The sequence below is a fragment of the Chanos chanos genome, chromosome 4, assembly GCF_902362185.1.
Source record: "Chanos chanos chromosome 4, fChaCha1.1, whole genome shotgun sequence".
Taxonomy (NCBI): Eukaryota; Metazoa; Chordata; class Actinopteri; order Gonorynchiformes; family Chanidae; genus Chanos; species Chanos chanos.
The window spans coordinates 39,722,574-39,750,200 of NC_044498.1; the positions used below are offsets into that span (position 1 = coordinate 39,722,574).

At 39.6% G+C, this 27,627-nt stretch overlaps 1 protein-coding gene across 1 annotated transcript in view; it reads right to left on the reverse strand.

The window, feature by feature from the left end:
- nrg3a (neuregulin 3a) overlaps window positions 1-27,627 on the reverse strand; it is a 229,491-nt gene that overhangs the window by 61,299 nt on the left and 140,565 nt on the right. Inside the window, exon 3 of the mRNA XM_030772994.1 lies at window positions 22,596-22,725. Within this exon, the coding sequence (XP_030628854.1) occupies window positions 22,596-22,725 (130 nt within the window). The remainder of the gene's footprint in view (window positions 1-22,595; window positions 22,726-27,627) is intronic.

Consider the following 27,627-nt stretch of genomic DNA (forward strand, 5'->3'; position numbering starts at 1 on the left):
TAAATAAATCAATAAATAAATAAGAGAGGCAAACAAACAAACAAACAAATAAAAAACAAAACCAGGAAGAAAGAAAGAAAGAAAAAAATGAAAAGATGTTAATAGAATTCTAATAGAACAGAAATACAATGCAAAGACAACGACAACCAAAAGATACGAGTGAGACAGACAGAGTACAGCTCTTATCAGATTTTGTCATGTTATGTAAAAGGCTTCTTTACATATCAAAAATATTTCATATGTGAACATCAGAGGACAGTGAGATTGCTGAACACACTCTCTCTCTCTCTCTCTCTCTCTCTCTCTCTCTCACTCTCTCTTTCTCTCTCTCCTTCACCCCACTAGACATATTAGACTGAATAATTCAAGCCTGGAAGCATTTCCAGATCAGATCGGCCAAAAAAACATAAAAAGAAAAGCAGAAAGAAAAGGAAGTGGTGGAATTGTTAAAGAATGAATGAATATTTAAACAGGGCACTCTCACTACGCTGTGCCTGTGCCTTAGTGTGTTTATTTGATTAGCTTCAGCAAACGGTAGAATTATGGTGGAAATAACGGAGCAGATCTCAGGCAAATTTACCATCTCTCTCTCTCTCTCTCTCTCTCTCTCTCTCTCTCCTTCTTTCTCCCTCTCTCCGTCTCTCTCTCTCTCTCTCTCTCTCTCTCTCTCTCTCTCTCTCTCTCTCTCTCTCTCTCTCTCCCTCCTGCCTTCCATTCCTGTTGGAAGTTACTAATTTATTATTAGAATTGTGGCCAGCAGTTCAAAGTTACCAGCCAAGCTTGACAATGCCCATACAAACAACCCTGACAAATGTCCCTCTCCACTCAGATCTCAGAATGCCAGAGAGAGAGATTGCATTTCCATGATGAGACGCCAGATCTCACATACCACACACACACACACACACACACACACACACACACACACACACAAATGATTCATCAACATGATGCAACACCACTTTGGGAATCTCATTCTTGCGGTCACAAATCTGGTCAAAAGTAGCAAATCAACATTAATTTAGTTAGGCAACAAAGATATATGCAAAGCAAAACCAACACGCACACACACACACACACACACACACACACATCTCTTCCTCTCCTCAACGTCCTTTCCCTTCTTTTCCACTCTCCAGCTATACACAGCACTCATCTAACCTCAGTTCTGCCTCTCACACCTTTTTCATCATACACTGAAAGTAGCTGCCAGGGGAGAAGTAGGGATGACTCTTAACCGGTCTGAAAAAAAAGGCTATGTTAAAAAGGAAGGCCCTGTCCTTACCTCAGCCCTGCCTCTCTCCTGTGTGTGGGTTCATGTGTCAGTGCACGAGTATGTTTTGAGTTGAGGGCAGAGAATGATAGGCAGGCTTGAGTTAACAGAAGTCACAGTCGTAATTGGTGTGGAAGGAAGACAACAATTAAATTTTAATGTAACTTGGAGAGATGTTATGAGGAGCACACAACCAAACAGGATCAAACAAACAACAAACAAATTCCTCCAGGAGTGTAAGACAGTAAGGAGTGAAAGATGAGGGGGAGAAAAAAAGGACATTTGGCATTGTTTCGAGATTTTCTTGTTATGATTAAAACAAGAACATTTGTGCCACAAAAACATAATTGCCAAGAACTGAACTGAATGAAAAGAGGGCATTACTGAGGGAGAGAGATTGTGAGTGTGTGTGTGTGTGTGTGTGTGTGTGTGAGAGAGAGAGAGAGAGAGAGAGAGAGAGAGAGAAGGAGACAAATCTAATCAGTCTGGGGTCGGTCACATGAAGCCACAGTGTCCACTCTACAAGGACTCCCTTGTCAATCCCTTGTCAGACATGGCTTTGTCTCCTGTAGATTCTAATCTGGCCTTGTCTGTCTGGTCACTTGTAGCTATTTGCTTTGATCGGTGGATGCTGGAGAGAACATTCTTTACTAAGTCATTGTGACATTACAGTTTTATTTGGATATAGTAAGTCAAGATGTCAAGCCAAGATGTTTTATGTTGTTGAGCATTTAGGTTTCTATTTTTTCACATTTTAATTTCAATTTTAATTTTAAACATTTTAATTTAACAGTTTACTTAATTTAATTTATTTAATTTAACATTTTGTTCCATTCTGGGTTTTTTTTCCATGTTACTTAGACATTTATATGAACAAGCACATCATAAGTAATCACCGCTGTCACTTCCATCAAGGAGAGGAGAGAGAAATAGACAGGAAGAAAGGGAGAGAGAGAGAGAGAGAGAGAGAGAGAGAGAGAGAGAGATCTGCTATCATTGCAATCAATCTCTGGACATTACAGAAAGTGAAAACACATGAAATATATATATTTTTCAGGCAGCTAAGAATATCATAGGATAGACAGGTAACAATATCAAACGCGTAATCCATGAGCCAAACACATAGTTCATCCATCTCTACCTTGACTGACTTTTGATTGCTGTCACAATATTTCTTTTTTTATTAGAACTACTGTAAAACTGTTGCACTATTTCTTCTCAACCTGAGCAAGCTAGCTAGTCAGACACTAAGTGTAGTCATGACAACAGCTTGACACAAAGCTGTTCCACACCCTAAAAATGAGTGTATAGTGAGGGTTCACCCTAAAGACCACAAAAAAAGTGATTTAAATGGGAATTTGTTGTACTGACTGAAGGGAAGACTGTAGACTGCTCTGGGGTCCACAGTATAGGCCCAGGGATGGATCAAACCTGTTCTTAAGAAAGTTAAAAGCCATGGTGCAGGGAAGTCATAGTGTTGACCATAATGTTCAACTCAACTTTAATAAACAAGATGACAAAATTTCACTCTTCCATCCATCCATCCATCGACCTGTTCATCCATTCATCCATCCATCCATCCATCCATCTATCTACCTACGCTCCTTTTGGTATGTTTACCCAATCTTTAATCCATACCTAGAGAAAAGTGGAGTTATTTGTTTGAATGGTAATTCATCAGTAAATTTTGAAAATGATGTTGCTAAATCTTAAATTAATAAGAGCCCTTGAGAATAATAGTTTTGGCAGCATCAGTCTCTTTTTTTTTCACTGCGACAGCAGTCCCAGTTCTAATCAGAACCGTTTTAAAAACCAGAGTGATCAACTCCTCAGATCAATAGTAGAATAGCTACAGAATGAATTAGACGCATCAAATATTTAAATTTCACCTCTCTCTCACACTCCTCTCCTTCCCTCACCGAGTGCCTTTGACTCGAGCCTCAACAGACTGGAAAGTGTCTAACTGTCACTGAAGTCCTGTTTTCCCTTTTCTTAATTTTAATTGTGAAGACAGAGAGTGTGGAGAGAGAGAGCGAGAGAGACAGACAGATGGAAAACAAAACCTTCTGACCAAACCAGCTGCAGGCAGCTCTAATTGGCTGACTTAAGATCCTTTAATTTGTCAATAGCCATAGACAGAGCCCACAGTATGAGAGCAACAAGCAGTCAAGAGGGCAACTTCTTGTCTTTTTTTTTCTTCTTCTTCCGGATAACTGAGATTTTATACAGTCAAAATAAGAAGGAAGTCTCACAGTAAAAGTACCGCAATTTGATTGAAGTCAAAAAGAGGAGGTGCATGGGAGTAAAGAATGAGAAAAGACGAGAGATGGAGAGGGAAAGCCTGAGAGTAGTTAAACACCCTAAGAGAATAGGAGAGAGGGAGCGAAGACTGGAAGACTCAAACTGATGACATTTAAGACACAATACATACGCTACGAGAGCGGAAAGGGAGAGATATGGTAATTGAGGCAAGAGAAGTTGAGATGACTGTAGGAACATGAACCGGAGCCTGTGCTGTGCCTTGGTAAGAAGGCAGAGAAAGAATGTTCGGCATGGATAAAATAGATAAAAACACTGAACATGGACGTTTGAGAGAGAGGGAGAGAGAGAGAGAGAGAGAGAGAGAGAGAGAGAGAGAAAGAGAATAATTGCAGAAGGAGAGTTAAAGCGTTTGGTAAGGAGTAGAGGGGTGGGGTTGAGCAGAAAGAAGGAGGATTATGTGAATATTAAATTAGCTCAGCCTATCGATTGCAGTGCTGCCACTGAAATGGCTGCATAGCATATCAGAGGGATTCAATTACGGTCATATAATCGCCTCTAATTCCCTCAGCCCTGAACTGACGAGACAAGAGCTGCAACCTGGCCGCAGTCACAATCTACCCCTCCTCTCCTCTGTCTCTTTTTCATGCACACAATCGCCTCCTCCTCACTCCTGTGGTTATCTATCCATTCCTTTAACACTCCATTCTTTTCATCTTTACTGTTTCTTCTAGCATTTTCCATCTGCATTCCCCTGTTCCTCAGCTCCTCTCATATCTGCTTTGTCTTTGTGCTCTCTTTTATCAAACTTTATGGTCTCTCCTCTTTCTTGTCTTCCACTCTATCAGATGTCAAATGATTTTTTTTTTTTTCTTTCTTTCTTTCTTTCTTTCTTTCTTTTGGTAGAGCTAAACCAGTTAGAATGCTTTTATACCGCTTCACAGCTTTCTTAGAAAATTTCACCTCTCTCTAAAAACATGACAGATTTGTTTACCTCCACATATGGCATAAGGCAGGTCTGGCTTTTGAATGCAACATATCACTGCTGATGTAACTTATGTGAGCATAACAACAGGTATATTGGGCCAAGACTGAGAGATAACTGTACATAATGACGAACAGGACACAGATAGGGAAAAAAATAGAATGCTCCATGCTTTGTTGAACTTCTCTGGAATCCATGGACTTATCAGTTCAGTGTTAGTATACCTTTTCCTTAAATGGTTCCGGAAAATTCCATGTGGCTGGAAAAGGATTACAGGGGGGATGGGTTCACATATGGCCAGACCCCAGCTGAATATACAGGTGTGTCACAAAACTCTCTATTTTTAGCACGTGCCCAAAAACACATGCACCCGTTCTACAGGTGCACCACGCAGTGAAATGTATAATATTTGAGGCAACAAAAATACATTTATTTTGTTATAAACACAATGACTATGCACAGTGTTGCTACCTGGTTTTATGAAAGAGACATCAATGTTTAGCATATTTCAATATTTCAAAAGGTCAGAATCAAGTGTGGCCCCAGATTCTGTCCAATGACCGCTGCTGTTCCTCTTTCTTCATCTGATTTTTATTTTCAACATAATTTCATAAAAGTAATTTTATTCAAAATGCTACCAAAAAAAGTTACAAAAGGTTAAGGTTAAGTTTTGGGATAGTAAATTTGTCGCTACTCATACAATAAATGTCATGATATAGGTGTTAGATACTGATGTTTTTTTTTTGTTTTGTTTTGTTTTTTCAAACAGCGATATTTGGCACGATTTTCACGAGATCAGGTTGCATTATTGCACCTTGTCAAAAAAAAAAAAAAAAAAAAAAAGTAGCTGATTGCAGCTCAAAAAGCAAAAATCCACAGCTGTACATTTAAAAACAGATCCAAATGCTTATGTAAGTATGGTCTGAATGCTGATGCGTAAGACCTGAAGAGGTTCAAACTGACACATTCAGGTTATCTGGATGACTGACCTAAAAACTTCCCTATTCCTCATCTCATTTGTCTCATGTTCTCTGGTTTGATAAGACTGGAGAACTGAGGAGATTCTTTTCCAGAACACGTCAGACAAACAACAGAGGGTAAACAATGTTGAAAGTATTTAGACAAGGCTGAAGATAGAAATGCTCCTTCTTGAGGGTAAATACTGTGATTTCTTCAACTAAAATCCTACGTATTCTTTGGTTTATAAGCACGAAGAAGCGGTGTCTATAAACACCACTATAAATACTGGTGGTATACACAAAGCCTGTGTTTGCCTTTACCATTTTCCAGCACTAAACTCTCAATTTCCAAGCAATCCCTTTGACTGCTCTCCTGTCATTCTAATCCAATTTTCCTTCATCATTTATTCATTTTAAGTATTTATTTAACCAGTGCATCTCACTGCCCAGATCAATGCTTTATTTACTCAGACAAACTGGAGTGTCCTGAAGACCACACTGTTATAAAGAGAATACCCGCAGTGAGAACAACAGGCCTCTAAAACTCAGCCAATAATATAATGCATGAAGGATATGCTCATTGGAAAACCACTGAAGCTTGGGCGTTGAAATGGAACCTGTGGAAATGGTCTGATTCTAGCTTATGTTATTTCAGACAAGCTGCGTTTATTTATTTATTTTTATTTTTTATCTTGGTGGAATGTTCGCATAGGACTGTAAAATCTATCTCTGCAGGGGTTATCTTGATGCAACTGTATTTTTTTTCTATTTCCTTCATTTCCCCCTTCAAGTTCCCTTTTTTCCTTCTCTCTGTATCTCTTATTTCTCTTCTGTCTTTTCTTCCAGCTGCGTAGTGGGATTCAATTACCGCCACATAATCACTTTTCATCCCAGTGGCTTGACCTGTCCTCCGGACGCAAGACAGAGAGAAAAAAGTCTAATTATTCTCTGACCTTGACTCTCTGTCTACCTCCCCCCATCCCAACCCCCATTACCCCATTCCTCGTTCCCCTCTGTTCTGACCCAGAGCTCTTAGATTCATAGTCCTGGTTTATTTGCTTACAAATGATTTATGAGACAAAGTTAGCTAGGTGTTCATTTATTGTATTGGATAATAAACAACAGCAGCAAACACCTATGATACACTTGTAAATGTCAAAAACCTTGTTTAGTTAGGACACCTTTAGAGCACTGCTAATGCTGTGCTACTGCACAATGTTAGTACATATAAGTGATTAAGAAATGTATTAATAACAGACAATTATAAATTACTTGTTTCTATCATATCAATAGCAATTATTTTGGTGTAAAAATGGAAGACTTTGCTGTAAGACAGTTTTATTGTTTACATGGTAACACTGTCAGTTATTTTTAGCTGGCAGACTTAAACCACTTCTTCAAATCTGTGAAGATAACAGTTTAATTAGAAAACACCTACTTGTTTTAAATACCATGAGGATTGCGCTGTAGTCTGCATCCTGTAATTTTTAATATTAGCTTTGTGGGTGTTACAGCTTTATAATGACATACAAAAAAACAATAGAAGAAGTTTAAACAAGTCAAACAGTCATAAAGGACTCATTTTCAGTCTATTTTGGACCTGCTGAGTCTTCTAAAAGCTACTGTTGAGTATGTACAGTATTTTCCAAGTATATATGGGGTATTTTTTCAAACTGACTGCAGTTTCCTGGCAACCAATACAGTGTTGCTTTTGTCTTTTGACCACAGTGAGATTCACAATCATCAGGTTTAACCTTCGAAAGTTCCAGATCAGTTGCTAGTGTTTCTAGTTGCTAGTGCTAGCATATTCTCATCTCATTCTCACTGTGGCTGGAGGCAGAGTCATGTTTGAACTTAAATTCCCTCTGATCCATGCATGTAAGCCCAGTCATACAACAAAGAACCTATCATGCTCCCAGTCCTTCATTTCAGGGTTTGGCAGGGAACATGTACATTAAAATGCCTGCAGGCACATCAACATACAACTCATCTTGGATCACTCCCATTGACAGTCTCTTGTTCTCTCTCAATAGCATGTCAACAAAATGCCCACAAAGCTGTAAGCCAGTTCCAAAACCATCAGGCGGCTTTAGCACAGAATATCGAATGGTATTTCTCCCTTTTTATATAACGGATGAGAGACACAAAACACACACAAGTCTCCAGCCAGACCAAAGGAAGGAAATGACTACTGAAGATGTGTGTTGACAGAAAGGTATCACAGAGATGTTCTGAGAGCCTCCAAAGGTCTATGAAGAAGGAAAGCATGATGGTGAAACCTTTGGGTTACAGATTTTTTCCCCCCCACCAGGACCATAGGGGTTCTTATTTCTGTTAAAAAAAAAAAAAAAAAAAAAAAAAGCCTCTGAAACTCATCTTGAAGGATAGAAAGCAAAAAGATACAAGTCTGCAGAAAGGATTTCAGGCAGAAGATTGAAGCCTGTCATCATTGCCTCTGAGTAATAGGTAAAGAACAGATGGAGATATGACAAAAGAGAGCAGTTTGATATGAATCAAAGTGCATCAGTTACAAAAAAAGAGGGCTCATATCTCCAACGGAGCCACTTTTTTTTTTTAGCTTGGGTTAGTCATTATACTGAAATTACCATTTTAACTATCGTTTTTGTTTCATTTCTACTGCAGCTAACTGCTCTGCTGCACTACAAGTTGCAGTGATGGGGGGTGGGTGGGCTGGGGATGCTGATCATTAGGAGCAGGCATGTATCACAATGAGAGGAAAAGTTGTGAACTCCAGTGACAAAGGGTCCCCAGCCAAAGGATCAGGGCCAAACTCTGCTGACATGATCCCGATTAGGACCAAATCATTCCCTGAGATTTTACATTTCTCTGAGCCTCCTGATCCTTAAAATACCCTCTTGCAAATATGAAATCAGACCTAAAAGGACAAGTGCACCCCTACAGAATCTTTTTTGGGTTCCATTCTACATCTTATTGTACTGTAAGTGTAATGCATAGCACAGTATTCTGAATGATTAAAATAACGATTATGAAAAGTCATTTTGTACCACTTTCTTTGGGGAAGATGCTGAATTCTCATCTCGTAGCTGACTTGCATTTTCCGCAGACTTTACCAGCCGTTTACTAGCTGTTATCAGCAAAACCTAAAGTTACAAAACCATTCAGGCAGATGTTCAAGACAACTTTTGACCTCCTCTCCTCGGAACACTTTCAAAGCAATGAGAGTGGGGTATTCTTATGTTCAAAGCTATCTATCCTGGCTTTTAACAGGGCCCATTGAACATTTGCCATGGTTACGCGTTTGGTATTGGCAACTAATGCAACGGTGTAGCAATGGCAGTTGAGGATTTCCTCGTCCCTTGGCTCTCTCCAATAACTTTTTTGTCAGTTAACTGTGAGTTAATGCTAGAAAACATTTTCAGTGAAGCATCTCCACTCAATGTTGAAATGAGGCCTCTTCAGTAACACAGGTGTGTACCACTTCTAAAAGCTAACAATAATAATGAGCGGCCTTCATTCATACGTTCCATCACAGACAGTCACTTAGCAGTTAGTGCCAAGTTCCCAGGCTCTCTTTCCCCCAGATGTACTTCACATGCACACGCAACACATAAATTGACATAAGAGCCTGTAATTACCCAGTGATATGGGAACAGGCAATAAATATCCTGAAAGGGGTTGTAACAAATTATATGAAAATATGGTGCTTCTTAGTGCAGTAATTATGCCTAGAGACATCTGTTGTGTAGTATATACTTTCATAATAAGGCCTATAGAATTAAGCTTGTGTGTGTGAGACTGCATATGTGTGTGTGTGTGTGTGTATGTGAGTGTTTGTACATTGCATACACTCAAATTAGCACATGAATTAAGAGCACATTTTTAATTCATGTATTTGATCAATGTCTTCAAAAAAAGCGCAATCCTGCAGTCAGCTCTGATCTGGAACACTTATCTCGTATAATTAATAGGACTATTATAGTGTGAGAGTGCTCTCGCATATGCTAGCATATTTTTGTGTCTATCTATAGTCCTACATTTTAAAGTGTTTCTTTCATTAATTCATTCATTCATTCATTCAGTTTGTTCATTTCATGAAAATATGTTATGTGTCTTTGGGTTTATGCAACTGGAGTTTTTGAAACTCTCAAAACATGTGAAATGCTGTAAGGGATAAAACATTTAGCCTCCAACAAGGATGCAAAGTCGTTTTATTCCTGTAAACACCAGACAGTGTATAATGATATAGTACAATAATATACAGCTGTTATAAACATATCTGTGGGGATGGTGTAACACTATACTGAAATATAGACAAGACCATATATATACATATAACTCTTACGTTAGTGGGACATTATTTTGGGGCATGCAAGTTTGAGATTGTTCAAGTTTTATGACATTTTAAACGGAATTTCATAGCTGTTAGCATATGAGGCAGCATATGTATATTTAGAGTTACTATTCATTTTGAGGGATATAAACATATGGGGAGGAGAAAAAACAAACAAAAAAACATGAAAAGTCTGTTCAATTGTCTATTCTTATTGTCATGTCTTTCAGAGGATAAATACAGAAATAGAGGATAACAAAGGGGCTAGTTGTGTCACGAGGAACACCCCAATTCATGCACACACACACACACATGTGCGCACGCGCGCATACGCACACGCACACACACACACATGTACGAACAGATCCAGGAACCTCCCAAGTCCTGATGAGCCATGGGTGTTCACGGGGAACAGAGAAACGGAATAATGATGTAATTACAGTGGTTACTGTGATGATATGCCAGGCCTACTCCCTTACACATCATTATTAGAGCTTGCTTCCTCTTCAGTGCTATTAGCTCACACACGGCCTGGTCATTATGCACACACACACAACCCTGACAGTTCAACTTTCAGAGGGAGGCTTTGCAGGGTATAGAGGGAATTATCTAGTAGAAGGTTGTGGGATAGGTGGAATATCTATACACTGCGTTTCTCTGTGTTATTAAGCTAAAGTGCCGCTGGTGGTTCCTGAATTTGAATGAGTGACCCAGTTACACTGGCTTTGCTGTTGATTATGCATCTCATTTCTTCTTCTCTCTCTTCAGAGGAGCATGGTGGAGACAGGCATGTAATTAAAGCTCCTCTTTGGACACTAGAATCACAAGAATCAAATGCTGAGCTCTACCAAACTGAGCAGAAGTGAAAGAATCAATCAACTTTATAAATGATAGAAATGCTGAAAAGGTCAGTATAGCTTCATGTACAATTACAGAGGTTTTTGTTTTCAGTTTTGTGGCAGTTATTCTGAACAGTGTGGTTTCATGTGACTGAAAGGTTCATTGGATTATTTTCATATATTTATCTATTTATTTATTGTTTTATTTTTCAGAGAGCTTCTCAGTGGGAGAAAAGTAAACTGGGAAAATCGTTAGCTAGACTGCATTCGCGAAACCAACCCAACTGGTCACTCATTTATCCATGGTCTTTCCTTCCAAATTCAAAATTCAGTATGCAATATACATAGGTGTTCTCATGCATGGTATCAAAAACTCAACGGTAAAACACATGGGCGACTTAAGCTACCCGTGGAAGACAGGCATGTGTAAAAGGTGGAGAGGTGATGTACAGGCCTATACATTTGAAACAAAGTGAATGATGTTTCTGCTCTGACCATGCTGTGTCCATTCCCCGTCCTTCCCTTACAATTACACTTATGACTTCAGTCGTACTCCACTGAAGTAGCAGAACAAGGAGGCATTTCTGCCAAGAGGTACTGTTTAAGGACTTGCTCTCTTTGTATCATTTTTTTTTTTTTTTGCTGCTTAGGCGTGAGAAAGAACAGAGAATGGCAGAAAATGGAAGCCCATGGCCATTAATGAATGAGGGAGAGACAGTAAACAGAACACTCTCATTATCGAATGAAAAACTACAAAGGAAGAAGGAGAAGATGATGGAATATCATGAAATACTAAGTGGAGCAGAAAGAAAGAAAGAAAGAAAGAAAAGAAAGACATGATGTCATGAATAATGTCTGTTTGCTTGATTCTCCAACAATGACTTGCCAAAAGTTGAAAAATTCAAATATTCAAATGTATGCCATTTTATCAAGTTATGCGGTTAGCTTGTTGATAGAGCATACCACTGTAGTTAGCATTGTCCTGAGGCCAAATAAGCAAAATGTATAAATAAATATTAATCATACATTTGTGAGGCTGTTTGCACTGATTAGGTGCTTAGTAGTCACTAGCCGAGCACATCAGATGAAAAAAAAAAAAACAAGGAACAAAAAAGTATCACCTGGTTATAACCCTGCCCTGTCAGAGCAGGTTTTTATGAGGACACAGCAAACCGGAGCCAGATTTGTGGTGCATGCATTTGAGTCTGTTTCTGCCGTGATCATGTTGGAGGCGTGAGTATGTGTTGTCTAACTCAGTAAAGTGTAAAATGCTGCTGTTAAAAGCAGAGGACAGGACTGTGACTAGAGGTGTTAGCAGCCACTTCAGAGTGTGTAGATGGAGTATGTGAGAAGAGTCTGGGTATGCTATAGTCTGGAGGGATCATGAATATGTCAGGGGGCATCAGGCTTATAAAGAGCATCTACTGGTGACCAGAGGATTGGAGGTGTGAAATTCTCTCTCTCTCTCTCTCTCTCTCTCTCTCTCTCTTTCCTTCTATGTCTCTCACTCTCTCTCTCACTCTCTCTCTCTCTCTCTCTCTCTCTCTCTTTCCCTCTGTCCGTGTGTGTCTGTGCATATGCTGGTACAGCCTTCGATAATAAAACATGAATTAACTCTGATTGCATTAAGCACGGTTTTGATTTCAAAAATCAAAGACAAATACCTTTCATTGAGACACTGAAATCTAGCTGCCGCCGAAAAAGTAGCTACACAGGAGGTCCATTTTTTTTCTCCATTCCCACAGAGATTCCCTTAATCAGCCTATCTGTAATAATAACCTACAATAACTTGACCACTATATCAATCATAATTATTCATAACTTTAATGAATCTTTAATGATCCTTGCCTCACATGGCTATACCGAGTCAGTGGTAGACCAGTAGGGAGAGTTCCCCAGTTTCTAACACACAGCAGTGGAAGATGAACCCTAACTAGATACCAGACCTAAAGATGAATATTGCACAGAGTGAACTGATGAGTACTGCCAGTGCTCATGGAAAAGCAACAGAGGCTATGCAGTGAACAAAAGAGGGAAACAATTTTGAGTAATGCTTAAAAAAAAAAAAAAAAAAACCCTGTGTGATAAACCTGAGCCTCATCTCATCTCTCAAATGAGAAAGAATAGTTCAATTATGCATATTTTTCTACAGAATTTCTGTTAGGACCTTCATCGCACCAGTGCTGCTGAGATTAATTTAGTCATGGTTTGATCAGTGCTTCAGTTCTGTGTGGGGTGAGTTTACTTTCATTAATCAGTGACAAACGGATCTAATTGCTGCACTCAGCAACAACTGAAAAGTCATTTAAATGTTAGGAAATTCATATTCTTCTAATTATATTCATGTGATACTCATAATATGCACTGTGTCACTAATAATGTTGGATCTAATTGAAGAATACACATAAAAATATAAAAAAAAAAACACACACACAATAGAGGATTCATGTCTCCAACTTCACATTACAAATGTGAAAGCCAGGAGTCCTCGTTTTCCCACAGTATTCACAGTATTTCATTCACATTTGAAACTAAAGTCTATATATATATATCACAGGGAGTTAACCAAGCCCTCCAATAACCGGAGTGATTAATGGATATTTAGAGATTTTGGAGATTTATGAGTAGAATATTGAAAATCGATACAGCAGCAGAACAGGCACTCAGAGAAAATGCCAAGCGAAGAGTCCCACACTGGACTGGCCAACAGTTTTTGTATGTATGTGTGTGTATGTATGTATGTGTGTGTGTGTTGTGAATGTCTCTAGTCTGAAAGTTCCATAAAGGACTGAGCTTTAAATTGTTCAAACAAACATAGATGTCTAATATAAGTTACTGAGGCAGCAACTCAGTGCTGAATCTCAGAGACAGAGACATGTAGTCAACACCCTATTAGAGAACACTGAGAATATGGTACTTGACGCCATTTCAGTGCTCCAGTGAGACTGAACAGGTTTGATGGACTGAATAACTCTAAGGGCTGATTTAGGGGCATTAGACTTTTCTAGAGACTTGCAGTTGTACACTAAAGGTCTGTAATGTTTTGTCACATCTGCAGCATATGAAATTGTATCCAATTCAAATATAACTCTAACCTAAATACAGTCTTAAATGAACTCATAAACTTACTTCTAAAACCCAAAATGAATTTCTAGACTTGTCTTCAAATTTGTTTTTAATCTGTTACTAAATTTTACTTCAAATCTAATTTGAACTGAATCTTTGCCTTTACCCAACCTCTTATCACACCAACCCAAAAAGCCATGTACCTTGGCGTGCCAACATGGGTACTCTTAGACTGAATAATGACAAAGCCTCACATGCCCACAGGATGTGTGGGAGTGATTACATCATCAGGCTGAGACAGACTGACAGATTTATATGGTGCAGAGTTCAGAGATGGATACAGCACTCCAGATAAGCGGACAGGTAGAAGGATGCTGAGTGTCCTTAGTCTGGAGAAAATCAATCTCTCTCTCTCTCTCTCTCTCTCTCTCTCTCTCTCTCTCTTTTGTCCTCTAAAAATAGACTGATTGATAGAGGTGTGGAGTGAGAGACATGTCTAACCTTTCCATGACACACTCTCCCTTCGACCGTAATCGAACTTGAATGAATACATACATCAGATTTCATCCACTGCCTGTGCTATCCCTCCAAGTACTCCTCCTCTGCTGCAACTCTCCTCTTTCTCCTTTCTTCTCCTCTCCTCTCCTCTCCTCTCCTCTCCCCTCCCCTCTCCTCTCCTCTCCTCTCCTCTCCTCTCCTCTCCTCTCCTCTCCTCTCCTCTCCTCTCCTCTCCTCTCCTCTCCCCTCCCCTCCTCCTCTCCTCCCCTCTCCTCTCCTCTCCTCTCCTCTCCTCTCCTCTCTTCCTTCTGTGTACTGTCTGACTACACTCTCTCTGTTAATAATTTTAAGAGATATGTGAAGTCTGTTTGAATAAGGTGGAATTTTGTCAAGATTTTATTTTTTTTTAACTCCCCATTCCTTTTCATCCCCATCCCCTGAATCTAGTTATTTATGGAGGAGAAACACTGTGTCTTGGATTGCAGAGGGCTGCAAAAACTTACTCGTAACTTTGCGTAAAAAGAAAAAAGAAAAAGAAAAAGAAAAAAAGAAAGGGAGGCAGGTTCATTTGCATGCATCTGCATGTTATTAGCATATCAAACTTCCTGACTTGAAAGAGAAGCCTTGATTGGAAACACCACAGTTTTCTTTCTTCTCTCACGTAACTTGTGTTTGTCATTATTAGTGTGTTTACACTATATGTTTTTTTTTTGTTGTTGTTTTCGTTTTTGTTTTCTTTTCCCTACATATGTAGGTTTGTTTCTAAATCTGCATTGCTTTAACATGTGTATTACTGTACGTGTGTGTGTATTAACATATGTATGTTGTATGAAAGGCTCAGCCTAAACATTTCTTCAGGTAACAGTAGAAATTCAACAGCAGATAACCTCTCTCTCTCTCTCTCTCTCTCTCTCTCTCTCTCTCTCTGTGTGTGTGTGAGTGTCTGTGTGTATGTAAATAGCTGAAAAACATCCGTATGAGATGAAAAAAGATCTTAGAGTTATGACAGTCTTCACAGATTCAGCTGAGATCTGGAAGAGGAAGAGTATCTGAGGTCTCCTCTTTCATTCTCTCTCTGTTTGTGACTGAACTCAAGCACTGTATATTCATGTTTCCTCATTTTCATATGCTAATACTGAGAGGAGAGTTCAAAGACATGATTTACTACTTTTTAAGCCTGCCTTTAAAGTGACTAAATGGAACTTCATCATTTCAATCGGCATGACCGTTATTGTGTTAATTAGAAATTCTCTGCTATTTATCACACCTAGTGAGCTAATACAATTGCACAATTATCTTGTTAAATCATATTAATTAGAAATAACAATGGAGTCAACGCAAATCGATTTAAACTTGAAGAGGTGAGGAGATTGTATTGTGAGCGAATTCTCGCCTTGAGCTAGAGGGAAACATGGAGCAACACTTTGATCTTTATCAGGACTCCTTCACAGAGAATTATTCACTAAAAAGCGCTTCTGAAGAGCCAAAATACGAATACGGCTACATAACACACCTCTCTAAAGATGGACAAAAGGGTTGGGTAAACACACACACGCGTGCGCGCACACACACACTCTGCACACTCACACACTATGCACACACACACAGACACACACACACACACACACACACACACCCACACACACACACACACTCTCTCTCTCTCTTTCACACAAAATTGTACAAAGAACTCCAATATGTTGCAAACACCTCATCTAGTTGCTTTATACTTTACAGGACGCAGTCTAAGTTTCTCTCTCTCTCTGTGGGTAAAATCACGTGTAAGCCGCAGGGCACCATTGGCTCATTGGCAGGCTGTTCAGAATGAGAGCTTTAACTGTATGTGGTTACATTTCAGACGGAGAGAACGGATTGCCTTTAATGGCTCGTCTCTCAGTCATACATTCACAGAGGGTTTAATCTAGTCTTAACATACAACCCTATTCAAAGAGATATTCTTTTTCCCTCAGACACCTGACCATGGTTGGAATACCATTCTATGGGTGAAAATCCCTTTAAGGCATTTGGCATTTATAGGATATTGGAAATGAACCACAGCAACTTGTTTTAATATAAAACCACTGGGTCCACAGAATACACACATATCACAGACACAGATAAAACATACAGACATATATTCTCTCTTTCTTTCTCTCCTTCCCCAGCAGTCTAAAGGGCTACTGAGAGACCCTAATCACCTCTGTGGGACTTTATTTCCTGCTTTCCAATGTCTAGCCACAATATTTTCCCTTCTCATTCTTGCTAATTTTCCCTCACTCTAAAAAGTCATGCATCTACATCAGCATTACTCATTAGAATCCAAGAGAGAGAAGAGAGGCATGGATCCCCTACTGACACACAATCAATTTTACCCACCAACAGCATTAAGAGCACAGAGACGTCCTAATGCTGGACATGTTCAATTCTGTCAGCAGGTGGAATTTTCTCTCCCCTCCTCTTAAGTTGGGAAAAACGTGTAGAAAAGGGTCATTGTACATTGTCTCTGTCCCACAGACAAACAATTGCATACGTGTCTTATTTGGGATTCTTAGGCATCCGTCTGTAGGACCACCCATTAACCATGTCCTGGCCATAACAATTATGCACAATGCATAATGAATATAATTTCATTACATAACATCTCACTCTCACTCTCTCTCTCTCTCTCTCTCTCTCTCTCTCTCTCTCTCTCTCTCTCTCTCTCTCTCTCTCTCTTTCTCTCTCTCTCTCTGTCACACACTCTCTTACTCTCAATCTTAGTCTCTCTCACTCTCACTCTCTCATGTACAGTATTGAAGGCAGTAACACAGGTTTGATGTCTAATGACTTTAGGGCTTTTTGGCTTTACCTATAGATCTCTGAGGGTCTCCTCTGCTCCCATGGTTGAATTTGTTTTGCAAGGCCATATTACATTATATAACGGCAGCATTAGATCATCTTTATTGTCTCATTCTCGAAGGAATACGTTTTCTTTCCGTCAGCACATTGGGAAAAAAAACCCCCCAAAACAATCAAATTTCACGGAATATGACTTATTTCACATCATGGTATGCTGCAGATAGAAATGAGACAAAGCAAGCAGTTTGTAAAAGTATATAAGCAATATATAAAAAGGATTTCAGTCAGTTATGTACATAAAAATCAGACACTTTGACATGCAAAGGGGTGAGCAACTCAGTAAAAATAACAGAGGAACAACGGGAAGACGTCGGTTTCTGTGAAGGAGTAACTCTAATTGCCTCAGATGTAGCGTAGTATTTGTATCACTATCGGTTTCAACAGAAGTTTCAAAGCAAACACAACCGCCTCTGTCTGAGACCATCAAAGCCCTGTCAGGGAAGCTGAGAGAAGACAAAGGCTGGTTGGTCCTTCCAGGCTCTGTGGCCCATTCGTATGGGATTTACAGTGTCCCCTGAGGGGCGGGAGACCTCCCCTCCTGGGAGTGAAAGTCACATCATGTAGGCTAATTGGCTTAACAGGCAGTTGGTCAACCTCTGGCACGCCTAGGCCTCACTGCCCTCGTCTGTCTCTCAGCATTCATAATGGACTGTACCAGCACGCTCTCTGTTCCTCTGCGCTGCGCTCGTGTGTGTGTGTGTGTGTGTGTGTGTGTGTGTGTGTAATGGCTGACTCGTAAGGCCAAACCCTGCGGGTGGCTATAGCTCTGATGAGAATGCCACAAGACTGCCACTCTTCACTGCTCTGGATCAATGCTCGATAAATTGGATGACAGAGATGCTGCAGTGGGCACCCATCTATTTGAATTTTCTCCACATTGACCGGGGGCATGTATCTGATGTTAAAAAGATATTTCTGCCAACCCTCAGACTCTAGCATTAATTTCATGTTTATTAGCTCATTCATATTGGGAAGAGTGGGAATAATACATTTGTATCCGATACATATCCATTAGCACGTACATACATACTAGTGTAAAACATCCTGTACGTTTTTATCTGTCCTTTTTCTGTGCCACAGTAATGAACTCTGTAGGTACTGCAGTATTAGCTCTGGCTAACCACACTCTCCCACACTAAGGTGTTGAAACAATCAACTGAATCACTTCTCTGAATCTATTCAGTGAGGCATGAAAACCAGGCTTTAGGAGTCTTCTCCCTGGCAGGAGCTGGTTTGCGGGGTGAGGTTGATCAGCCTCAGTAATATTGGCAGAAGCTTTGCCCTGGATCTCAGCTCTCGTTTTCGAACCTGTGGCGCTATGCGCTGACAGATGGGATTGCCTCCCTGTTACAGCGGAAGGCTTAACTTCTCCGCGCTAGCTGGGCACGAGCTCTAATACAGCGGCCAACGAGAGGGAGAGGGAGAGAGAGAGAAATCGAATTCCGAGCTCAGAAGATGGAATACATAAACAAGTCTTTTGGTGTTACAGCCTAGCCGCTCACTCTCTTTCTTTCTCACTGACTCCAGACAACCTGATGCAATTAGTAATTACCTTAACGACTCGCATTAACCTGGTGCTGTGTTGTTTACCTCAGCCCGGAGAGACGGCTCATGTAGCCAAAAAACTGTCCCTCCATGTATAAAGGTATAAAGTATGTTGGCAATCAATGATCACATACAGGCGTACATAGCTTAAAAATATATTAAAATGTATAAAACTGACAGGCCTCAGACTGCAGAGGGTTAAACAACATAGACTGTAGGTTGTGGACGATGTAGATTTATGCATACATCCATCTATTCACCAATTCATCCATTCATGTATTCATAATCTCTCCATGCAATACCATTCCTCTATTGTCCCTTGTAGATGGCAGATAAATAAATAGACAGACAGACAGACAGATAGATAGGTAGATAGATAGACAGACAGACAGATATCTACTTCCGTCTTTTTTAATGCTCATGAGCACATTGCAAGTGGCTTTGATAACTGACATGAGCATGCTTATTCTCAGCCATCAGGTCTAATCATTAATTTTTGGAGTGCATCTCCTCTCTGTTCTGACAGGTGACATATAGATAAAAATAAAATCTTTAAATAAATGCATAGAGAAACAGAATCTACAGACCTAGCACTGCCAGTACTGAATAACAATTATAACAGTCACCCGCACATCAGACATTTTGTTGAAGAAAAATGACAAAGTTCAGAACTGCTTGAGTATCTGCAAAGACTAGACTACACCATGTTAGTGTACTGTTGGATGCATGTGAAAAACAAGGATATACAACACGTAATAAAATATAAAAAGTGTAAAAGATTAATGAGTAGATGAATGAAAGAAATGTATTTATTTCTGTATTTCTTTCTGTGTGTGTGTGCGTGTGTGTGTGTGTGTGTGTGCGTGTGTGTCCACTCATAAATCTTTAGGGCTAAATCTGTCAGTAGCCTCATCCATCATGGTTAGTGACCTGATTGTCATAAACAGACATGAAGGTTCCTGTGTGAATAGAGAGCCATTTCTAGGATTGAGAGCGTTTGCAGGTGTGGTGGATTAGTCACAGAGCTAACACTCCCTCAGGTCGACAAACAACAGTGTACAGAATGATTTCCACCTCAAAACTTCTATTTGTGGACTCTAGACTAAATCTGATGGAAGCAGAGATAGAACCACCAGGAGAACTAGCATACGTGAAAAGACAGTCATAATTATGGTGCAAATACAAATGGAGTCGTATTAGTGGTATACTTTTCATATTACCTTTTTGATTTGACAGCAATGTCCAGTATCATAGCAATTTTGCAAGCTTCATACATCTCAATACACCACGACAGCAAATTGGACTGAAGTCTTATCGATCCGTTGTGCTCCTGGTTTCTTCCTCTGCCTCTCTCTCTATCACACACACAAACACATGCACAAAATATCTCTCCCTGTCTCTCACAGGACCCTCACTCTGTTAGATCTAAGAGGCCAGCTCTCCTCCTCTTCAACTACCTCTCCTTTTAATAGATAGATAGATAGATAGATAGATAGACAGACATACTGTTAGGAAGCAGCATAACATTCTGTGTAGATGGTAAAACAGTAGATTAGACAACATTCTCTCTCTCTCTCTCTCTCTCTCTCTCTCTCTCTCTCTCTCTTATTTCAGTCTTTTCAGAGCCAAGTGCAGAGTTAATGTAATTCACCGCAACACACAGTCACTATGAGTTTCACTTCTGCTAAATCTACACTTTCAAATTCCTTATCATATTAATTGATTCATCAGTTTGCTGTTTTCAGCTGTCCTGTTTCATTTGCATATCATTCATTATATTTTGTAAATGTTAAATTTCACCGTTACCACTCAACAGTGGAAACGAACATGCCGCTTGACAGAGAAATAATGAGGAAAAGAATCATTTAAGCATGAATAAATTAAAAATGCAACATTAAGTTCCTTTTCTTCCTAAATCCAAGCAAGAACCAAACGATACAACAGTGTTACCATGGCTACACTGCCAAACCACAACTGCATTTACATGTGCACACAAAAGCTAATGGCAAAATGACACAAAGTCAAACTTCTAAAGAACTTTATTCCAACTTCTGTGCTGAAAATAATAATAAAACTTTGAAATTTCATTGATTTCTGAAATTGGTTTGTGCGGCACTAAGCAAATAAATAAGATTTTGCTGGGAAAATAAGTTAGTTGTCCTAAATAACGCAGAGCCATACCCATATCCTGGTGAGCACTCAGTTTCTCTTCAACAACAACAACAACAGAAATATAGATACACTTTTTATACTAGGTGGTGGCCCAATAACAACAACAACAACAACGATAATAATAATAATAATAATAATAATAATAATAATAATAATAATAATAAAAACATGTTGTGTCTGGCTTACCTCTCTTAACTGTTACCTTTCAATTTGAACTGACACCGCATGTAGAAAATGAGCACTAGATTTTGAGGCAAATTTCAAATGACTCAAGTATCTCATTGCAGAGTACAGTGATGAAAGATGTTCATTTAGGCCCATCCATACTGTACTTCTGTCATAAGAATTAAATTGTTGCAACTCTTCTTCTTTAGTATGCATTCAAGCTAAACACGACCACTTCTTAAGGACACTCCCCTCCCACACACACACACACACACACAGTGTTTCCATTATGATATACAGGTCTTCCCTAAGAGTTCTCACCAAGACTTATGTGGCAAAACTGAGAAATCTGAGTTTAAAGACAGCGACTTTGCTCCATGACTTTGCCTATTGTTAGGCTAGTCTCCCTTTTACCTCTCTTTCTCACTTTTGATTTTCTCTCACACTGTCTTCCTTTCATTCTATTATCTTTCTCTGGTTCTCCCTTCTTATTATTGCACTTTCTCTATCGCCATTCTTTCTCTTATGCCCACTCACATTATCCATTCCTCTCTCTCTCTCTCTCTCTCTCTCTCTCTCTCTCTCTCTCTCTCTCTCTCTCTCTACCTCTATCTCTCTCGCCGGCAACAGCTCCGTCTCTGATACGCTGCTGTATCATAAAATTCAAGGCTCTTATGGCTGAAAATCCCTTTTTTCAGCTTCACAACAGCAAAGCCCAGCAGTGGATGAATGAAAGTCCCTTCTGACCGGTGTTGTCTGTCTTTGAAAGGTTGTCTGCCTGGAAGCCCTCAGGTTGCATTCGGGAAGCAGTTAGTTGAGGGACTTAATTAGGAGGCAACACAACGTTTGAACACGGCTAAGAGCCTTCAAGCACGAGTCAAATAAATAGGACACCCCGAACAACTTCAGCAATTACCACACTTCAAACCAGGACACTTGGCCCCACTTTTGCTTGACACACCCGTTTGAACTATTTACATATTCATTTCCTCATTTCACAGGCAACAGAAAGGAGGGTTTGCTCATGCAATAAATAAGTAAATAAATAAATAAATAAAAAAATTCAAACGTAGAAATCATGGTTGTAACATATATATTTGTGTGTTACAGTAGTGGAAAATAACTGCACTCGGTCTTAAACCAGGCATCACTAAGGCAACGAGGATGTAATGAACTTCTGCAAGCTGCCACCTTTAATTAGCTGGGAAGGGACCACAGACCATACACAGCCTGATGACGAAGCTGTCATCATTAAAATGACTAAGTGTTGAGGGGGACAGAGAAAGGAGAGGGAGCAAGAGCGAGAGAGAGAGAGAGAGAGAGAGAGAGAGAGGGGGAGAGAGAGGGAGGGAGACAGACAGAGGGAGGGAGAGACTTGGGGAGAGATAGGAGGGAGTGGAAGAGAGAGAAAGACAGACTGAGAGAAAAAGAAAAAAGAGAGCTGACAACAAAACTGACATTGACTGACAGTTTGTTCCGGAAGGACTGTTCTCTTGGAGGATGGAACATGGAGTCTCCATTAGCCCAGAGGCCACTGTCATTGTGATTCATTAAATTTCTCAAGCCAATGACAAATACCCAAATTTCTAGGGGCCCATCAGATATCGAGGAAGACCAGCCTTACCTGCAGTGCTTGTGTGGTCCACTCAGAGTTTCGATGACAAAGCATTCCCCATCATTCAGACAGTAGGCCAGATCTTTCTCCTGGCACGGCTTAAAGTGCTCCGAATGTAATGGAGGCAGAGTGGGGGAAGCTGTAGAACAAAGACAGATGGAGAGAGAGAGAGAGAGAGATGATATTCAAAAAGGTGCTGATTACTGAATAATAAAAGAAATATAACCGAAGAGAAGGTTTTTGATGAGATCTCGCATATTGAAAGACAGGTTGGAATGACTAGTATGAAGCACTAGTTTGGATTTATAGTCATATGGTCATATGGAATTCTTAAATGCAAATCTGGACAAATTTTTAAAACAACAAGTAAGGACTTCCTAGGAATAAATAGTAGTTCCTACATTAACTGATTGATTACTTGTTCATTTGTATATGTGTGTAGCTATCTATCTTTCATCAATCACGAATCTCACAACGGGTACGAGAATAACATTCTTAGAGGACAACCACAGAGCCCCATTAATAAGTTAACATTCAATAACTAACTAACTTACTAACCAACCACCTAAAGAACTAAATCAATAAATTAAATTAAATAAAATTAACTCATAAATAGATGCACTCTGCTGGGCATCAGTGCAGCATATTACATTAGTGAACTCCTTCATGTTTCTTGCCAGTGAGTATCTTAAGTGTCCGGTCATTACTCCAACTGGCCAAACTCATTACTCCTGACAGGGAAAGTGCAGTAATACACTCTATGTTAAGCAAATGTGGATCTCAGACTGTTTGCTCCACTCCTGATGCATAGCCGAGAGAAGATTGATGAATAGAGCAAGATAATCACTCTCTGAAACCTGATGAGATTAAATACAAGGAATGCCCTCCACCGTTTAAAGAATGTGACTCCACAGTGATGAATGGAAGTGAAAGTGACACTAACGTAATAGCATCTCCTCCCTCTTATCACTTTCTGATCAATACGTCAGAACCGCAGCCATGCCTCGGATCTCTCCCTCTGATCATAAAACGATGTCTCCTCTAATGGGGAGCAAAGTGAGAGAGAGCGGAGAGTGTTGGGTAGAGATGAAGTTTCTGAAAAACCTTTCCCTTCATTCTCTTAGCACAGCTAAAGTGAATCACGTAAACCGGAGGTCAGTGTGAGACATAACTTCGAGATAACTTTTCCCTGTGGAAATATCTATCTATCTATAGACATACATATGAGATTTAAAAAGGAATGAACTATTTTATGTGAATTAATTCATTGTGAATATGCAAAAAGGGCAAAGTGTATTTGGATGAGACTTGTATGAAGACATCTGTATTGCTAATAGGACTGACATAGCAGAAACTTTAGATCATGATATGTTTTATGTTGCCAATATTGCTCTGAAGGCAGACTGATTAACTTCAAACTGTACCCTAAATGTACTCAGCTCTTTACCTGACCCTTAGTCTTAACTCTTGTCCAATATCTGTTTCACCTCAGCGCAGCTTTCAGTGCGTGAAAAACACACCAAGTTCCACAATATGAATAACACTGTTAGCTACTAATCAAGTTATTTGGATATGCTAATGTTTCCAGCAATGCTACAAGACGCTCATAACTTTTAAAGTCTTTTTTTATTTTTTACTCAAAAGCTGAAATCTGTATAGCTCAGTGTGAAGAGGCTTGTTTCATAAATGCGTCAACCAGCAGGTACAGCTCTGCTCAAATGTGGATCCCCATATATTTAAGTTTTAATTGGAAATGGAGAGCTCTCTCCTGTCATGCAGACTGCAGGTTAGCATCTCTCTGGAGACACTCTCAACCACAAGCATAGTCACCACCAAATGAGCTGCAGCGCTGTTAGGTTTTATACTCCCAGCTCACACAGAGCATTTCTAAAGCTGCTCAAAAGCACCTGATGCTTTCAAGAGGCCTCCAGTTAGTCAATCGATGCAAATTAGTGATGTGATCAAGGCAAAATGCCTATTGTGCCATCTGTAAGTGAAGCTAAACTACATCTCTCTCTGCCTCCCTCTCTCTCACTCTCTCTAATTATTTCATTTTGACATCAACCTCAAAAAAGGTTCAGTCAGGATGTTACTACACTCCTTCATACACACTATTCCCTAGTACACCGATAAAATGTCACAATCTTGCTCCATAATGAGTACTCAGAGGAGAGCAAATATCACAGCCATAGTTTATTTAACCATGCAAAATCAATGCATTTAAATGACCTGTTAGTTTATGAGTAATGAAGGTTGACTGTATGGCAATGTAAAGAGAGCTTTTGTCGTAATTCAACAAATGAAATTCAATAAGCTTCACATTAAAGTGTTCGTGTTTCTATGGAACTCTTTGTGTACATACAACACTAAATTAAATAATTACCAGTCATTACTGCACCCATTTGTAATACTGAAGTGAGTTTGAGGATTTCACCTCCATTGATACACAGTGGCAAGTACATTACAAAATGAAGAATTATTATCAAGTTAAGTAGGTCGTAATTGACTGTAATTAAAATAATTAAAACATGCTATTTCCTCAAAGCACATGAGCAGCACTGCCATTTACTGGGATATCCAACACTCCCTGTCTGTCTCCTTTGTCAAAAGAACAACGTTAGATCACCTTACGTACTTAACTTTTCACCGTTGAAACCTTTTGTTGCTGGGTCACTTGTTTAGACATGTTTAGATATGGATGTGGGATATGAAGGAATGAGTGAACCCTAAACCTAACCACATATTTTACTGCAACATTCCACATTAGTGAGAATGTACTGGTGAGAAACATTAAATGCTAAAAGCCAATCACACAATTTAACACACGCCATCTTTGTAAGAGATAAATACTATTATTGAAGTAACAGCATGAACCACTTAAAAACCCTCCCTCTGCCATATCATTAATATTAATTACCCATTACCATCATATATTCTGAGTTTGATTTCCTGCGGCTGTCATTTCTTCTTTGGTGAGGAGGTAAGAGAGTTGAAGCTTTAGGAGATAGGAGCTCTAGTCTTGTCATCACAGAATGTGAGTGACCTTAGCTTTCAGATGGCGTGTCGATCTTGGTTAGTCTCTGCCTGGCTCAACGGGTGAGCAGAGGGTAAAGGCAATGAGATTCCCTTAGGCCAGGCAGTAACAGTGCCCCTTAGTATCGACTCTCTCCCCCCAGAATGCCTTGCAGGCTGAGAGAGAGTGAAGGTCACATTGAGTGTGAAGGTTAAAACAGTATTGAACACGGATGAGAGCACATATACACACTTTTTACTAAAATAAAATAAAATTTAAAAAAAAAACAAAAAACAAACACCCCCCCCCAGGATAACAGAAAATGAATATTTCCTACAGCTGTGTTCTACCTTTCAAGCTCTCTTTCTTTTCTACTGTTATAAAATGCTTATTGATTCATGCAAAGAACAACATCTTTCTTTTTTTCCCTTTTTTTTCTTTTTTCATTGCTTTTACTTTGCTTTTTGTTTCTTTCTTAATCCATCCATTGTGTATCTGACAACTAGCAAACCCTTAATCCAGTCAGAAGCTGTCAGTGTTTTTAATGTCTTTTTGATCATTTTGATATTAATAAAACATTTTGATGATGATCCAGAGCATTTCCAAATCAACCCTTTTTGAAGTAATGCTCCTCTGAAGAAAAAATATATTGATAGTTTCAGTGGACTACTGTGAATGTTCCACAGTCCAAGGTGTCATTTGTATGCATATGAAAGTTACTGACTTACCTTTGTCAAATTCACCAGATTTTTTTCAGTGCAACAGAACAGTCAGATAGAATGAATAGGGCTAAGTCAGTACAATAGTATTCTCATTCACGAGCATTCTCAGACAAAGTAAACAAAGACTTTTCCATCAGATAATATGTTCACTGAGATTACGGTTCATGAGGGGCTTTTCTTTAATTTATTTTACCTCTGTTTTTTTTTCTCTGAGAATCAGGCATTACTCCGACCCTCAGATGTTTGAATTTACAAGCAAACAAATCGCTTGTGGCTGGAGTCAAAGTGCATGTGTGGAGTACAGCCATACAACACAAACAAAAAGCAAACACCACCATGGCGTGGGAAAGCTAGAACTATCTGTTTGTCAGGTTGTGGGTTGTTTACTCTCTCTCCTTCTCTCTCTCTCTCTCTCTCTCTCTGTCTCTCTTCACTCCTCCTCACCTCCATCCTCCATCTCTCTCTGTCTGTCTGACTCAGGGGTCATTGCCAATCTCCCATTACAAATGGAAAAGGACTCTCCATCCTTTTTCTCCATGTGCTATGTGCTGGAATTAGTCTTGCTCTGTCCTGATTGGCTCTGAGGCAGCTTTATGCAGTCAATGGCAAACAATAGAGCATAATCCCTTCAACACAATGGCCAGGTCTCAAGGTATCTAGAGGTCTATGTGCGGGCAGGGACCAGAGCAGGTGGAAAATACATAGAGGGACCAAGCAAGTGATGGATTCATCCACCAAAGACTGTAAGTGGAGGAAGACAGAGGAGAGGAACAGTTTTATAAAACACAGACACAGATTTAGAAAACAAAGATGAGTGTATGCTTAGCCTACAGCAGCACAAACACGGAGAGGACAATACTAAATGAAGTGCATTCAACATAGTGCGTCTCTAAATGCACATAAATAAACAAACGCATGTGCACTTACGCCTACACACACACACACACACACACACAAACACACACACACAAACACACACACACACACACACACACACACACTAAAATGGACAGCAGATATGATTCATCACGGTGTCACCTGAGACACTTCGGGGAATATACTTAGCCTCCACATACGTTTCTATTCTTGTTCCCGTTTGCTGTGATTGCAACAACTCTCTCAGTTCCGAGAGAAATAAAAGCAAAGTTTGAGGACTCACCTCTTCCCATAGCACTGAATCAAAAGATGTGTACTACCTCTCCCCCTCCTTTGTGCACCTATTCATATATTTCAACAATAGAATGCTGCTGAATCAATCCATTGCTCCCTCTCTCTCTCTCATTCTTTGTGAGATGCTCAGTGGGGG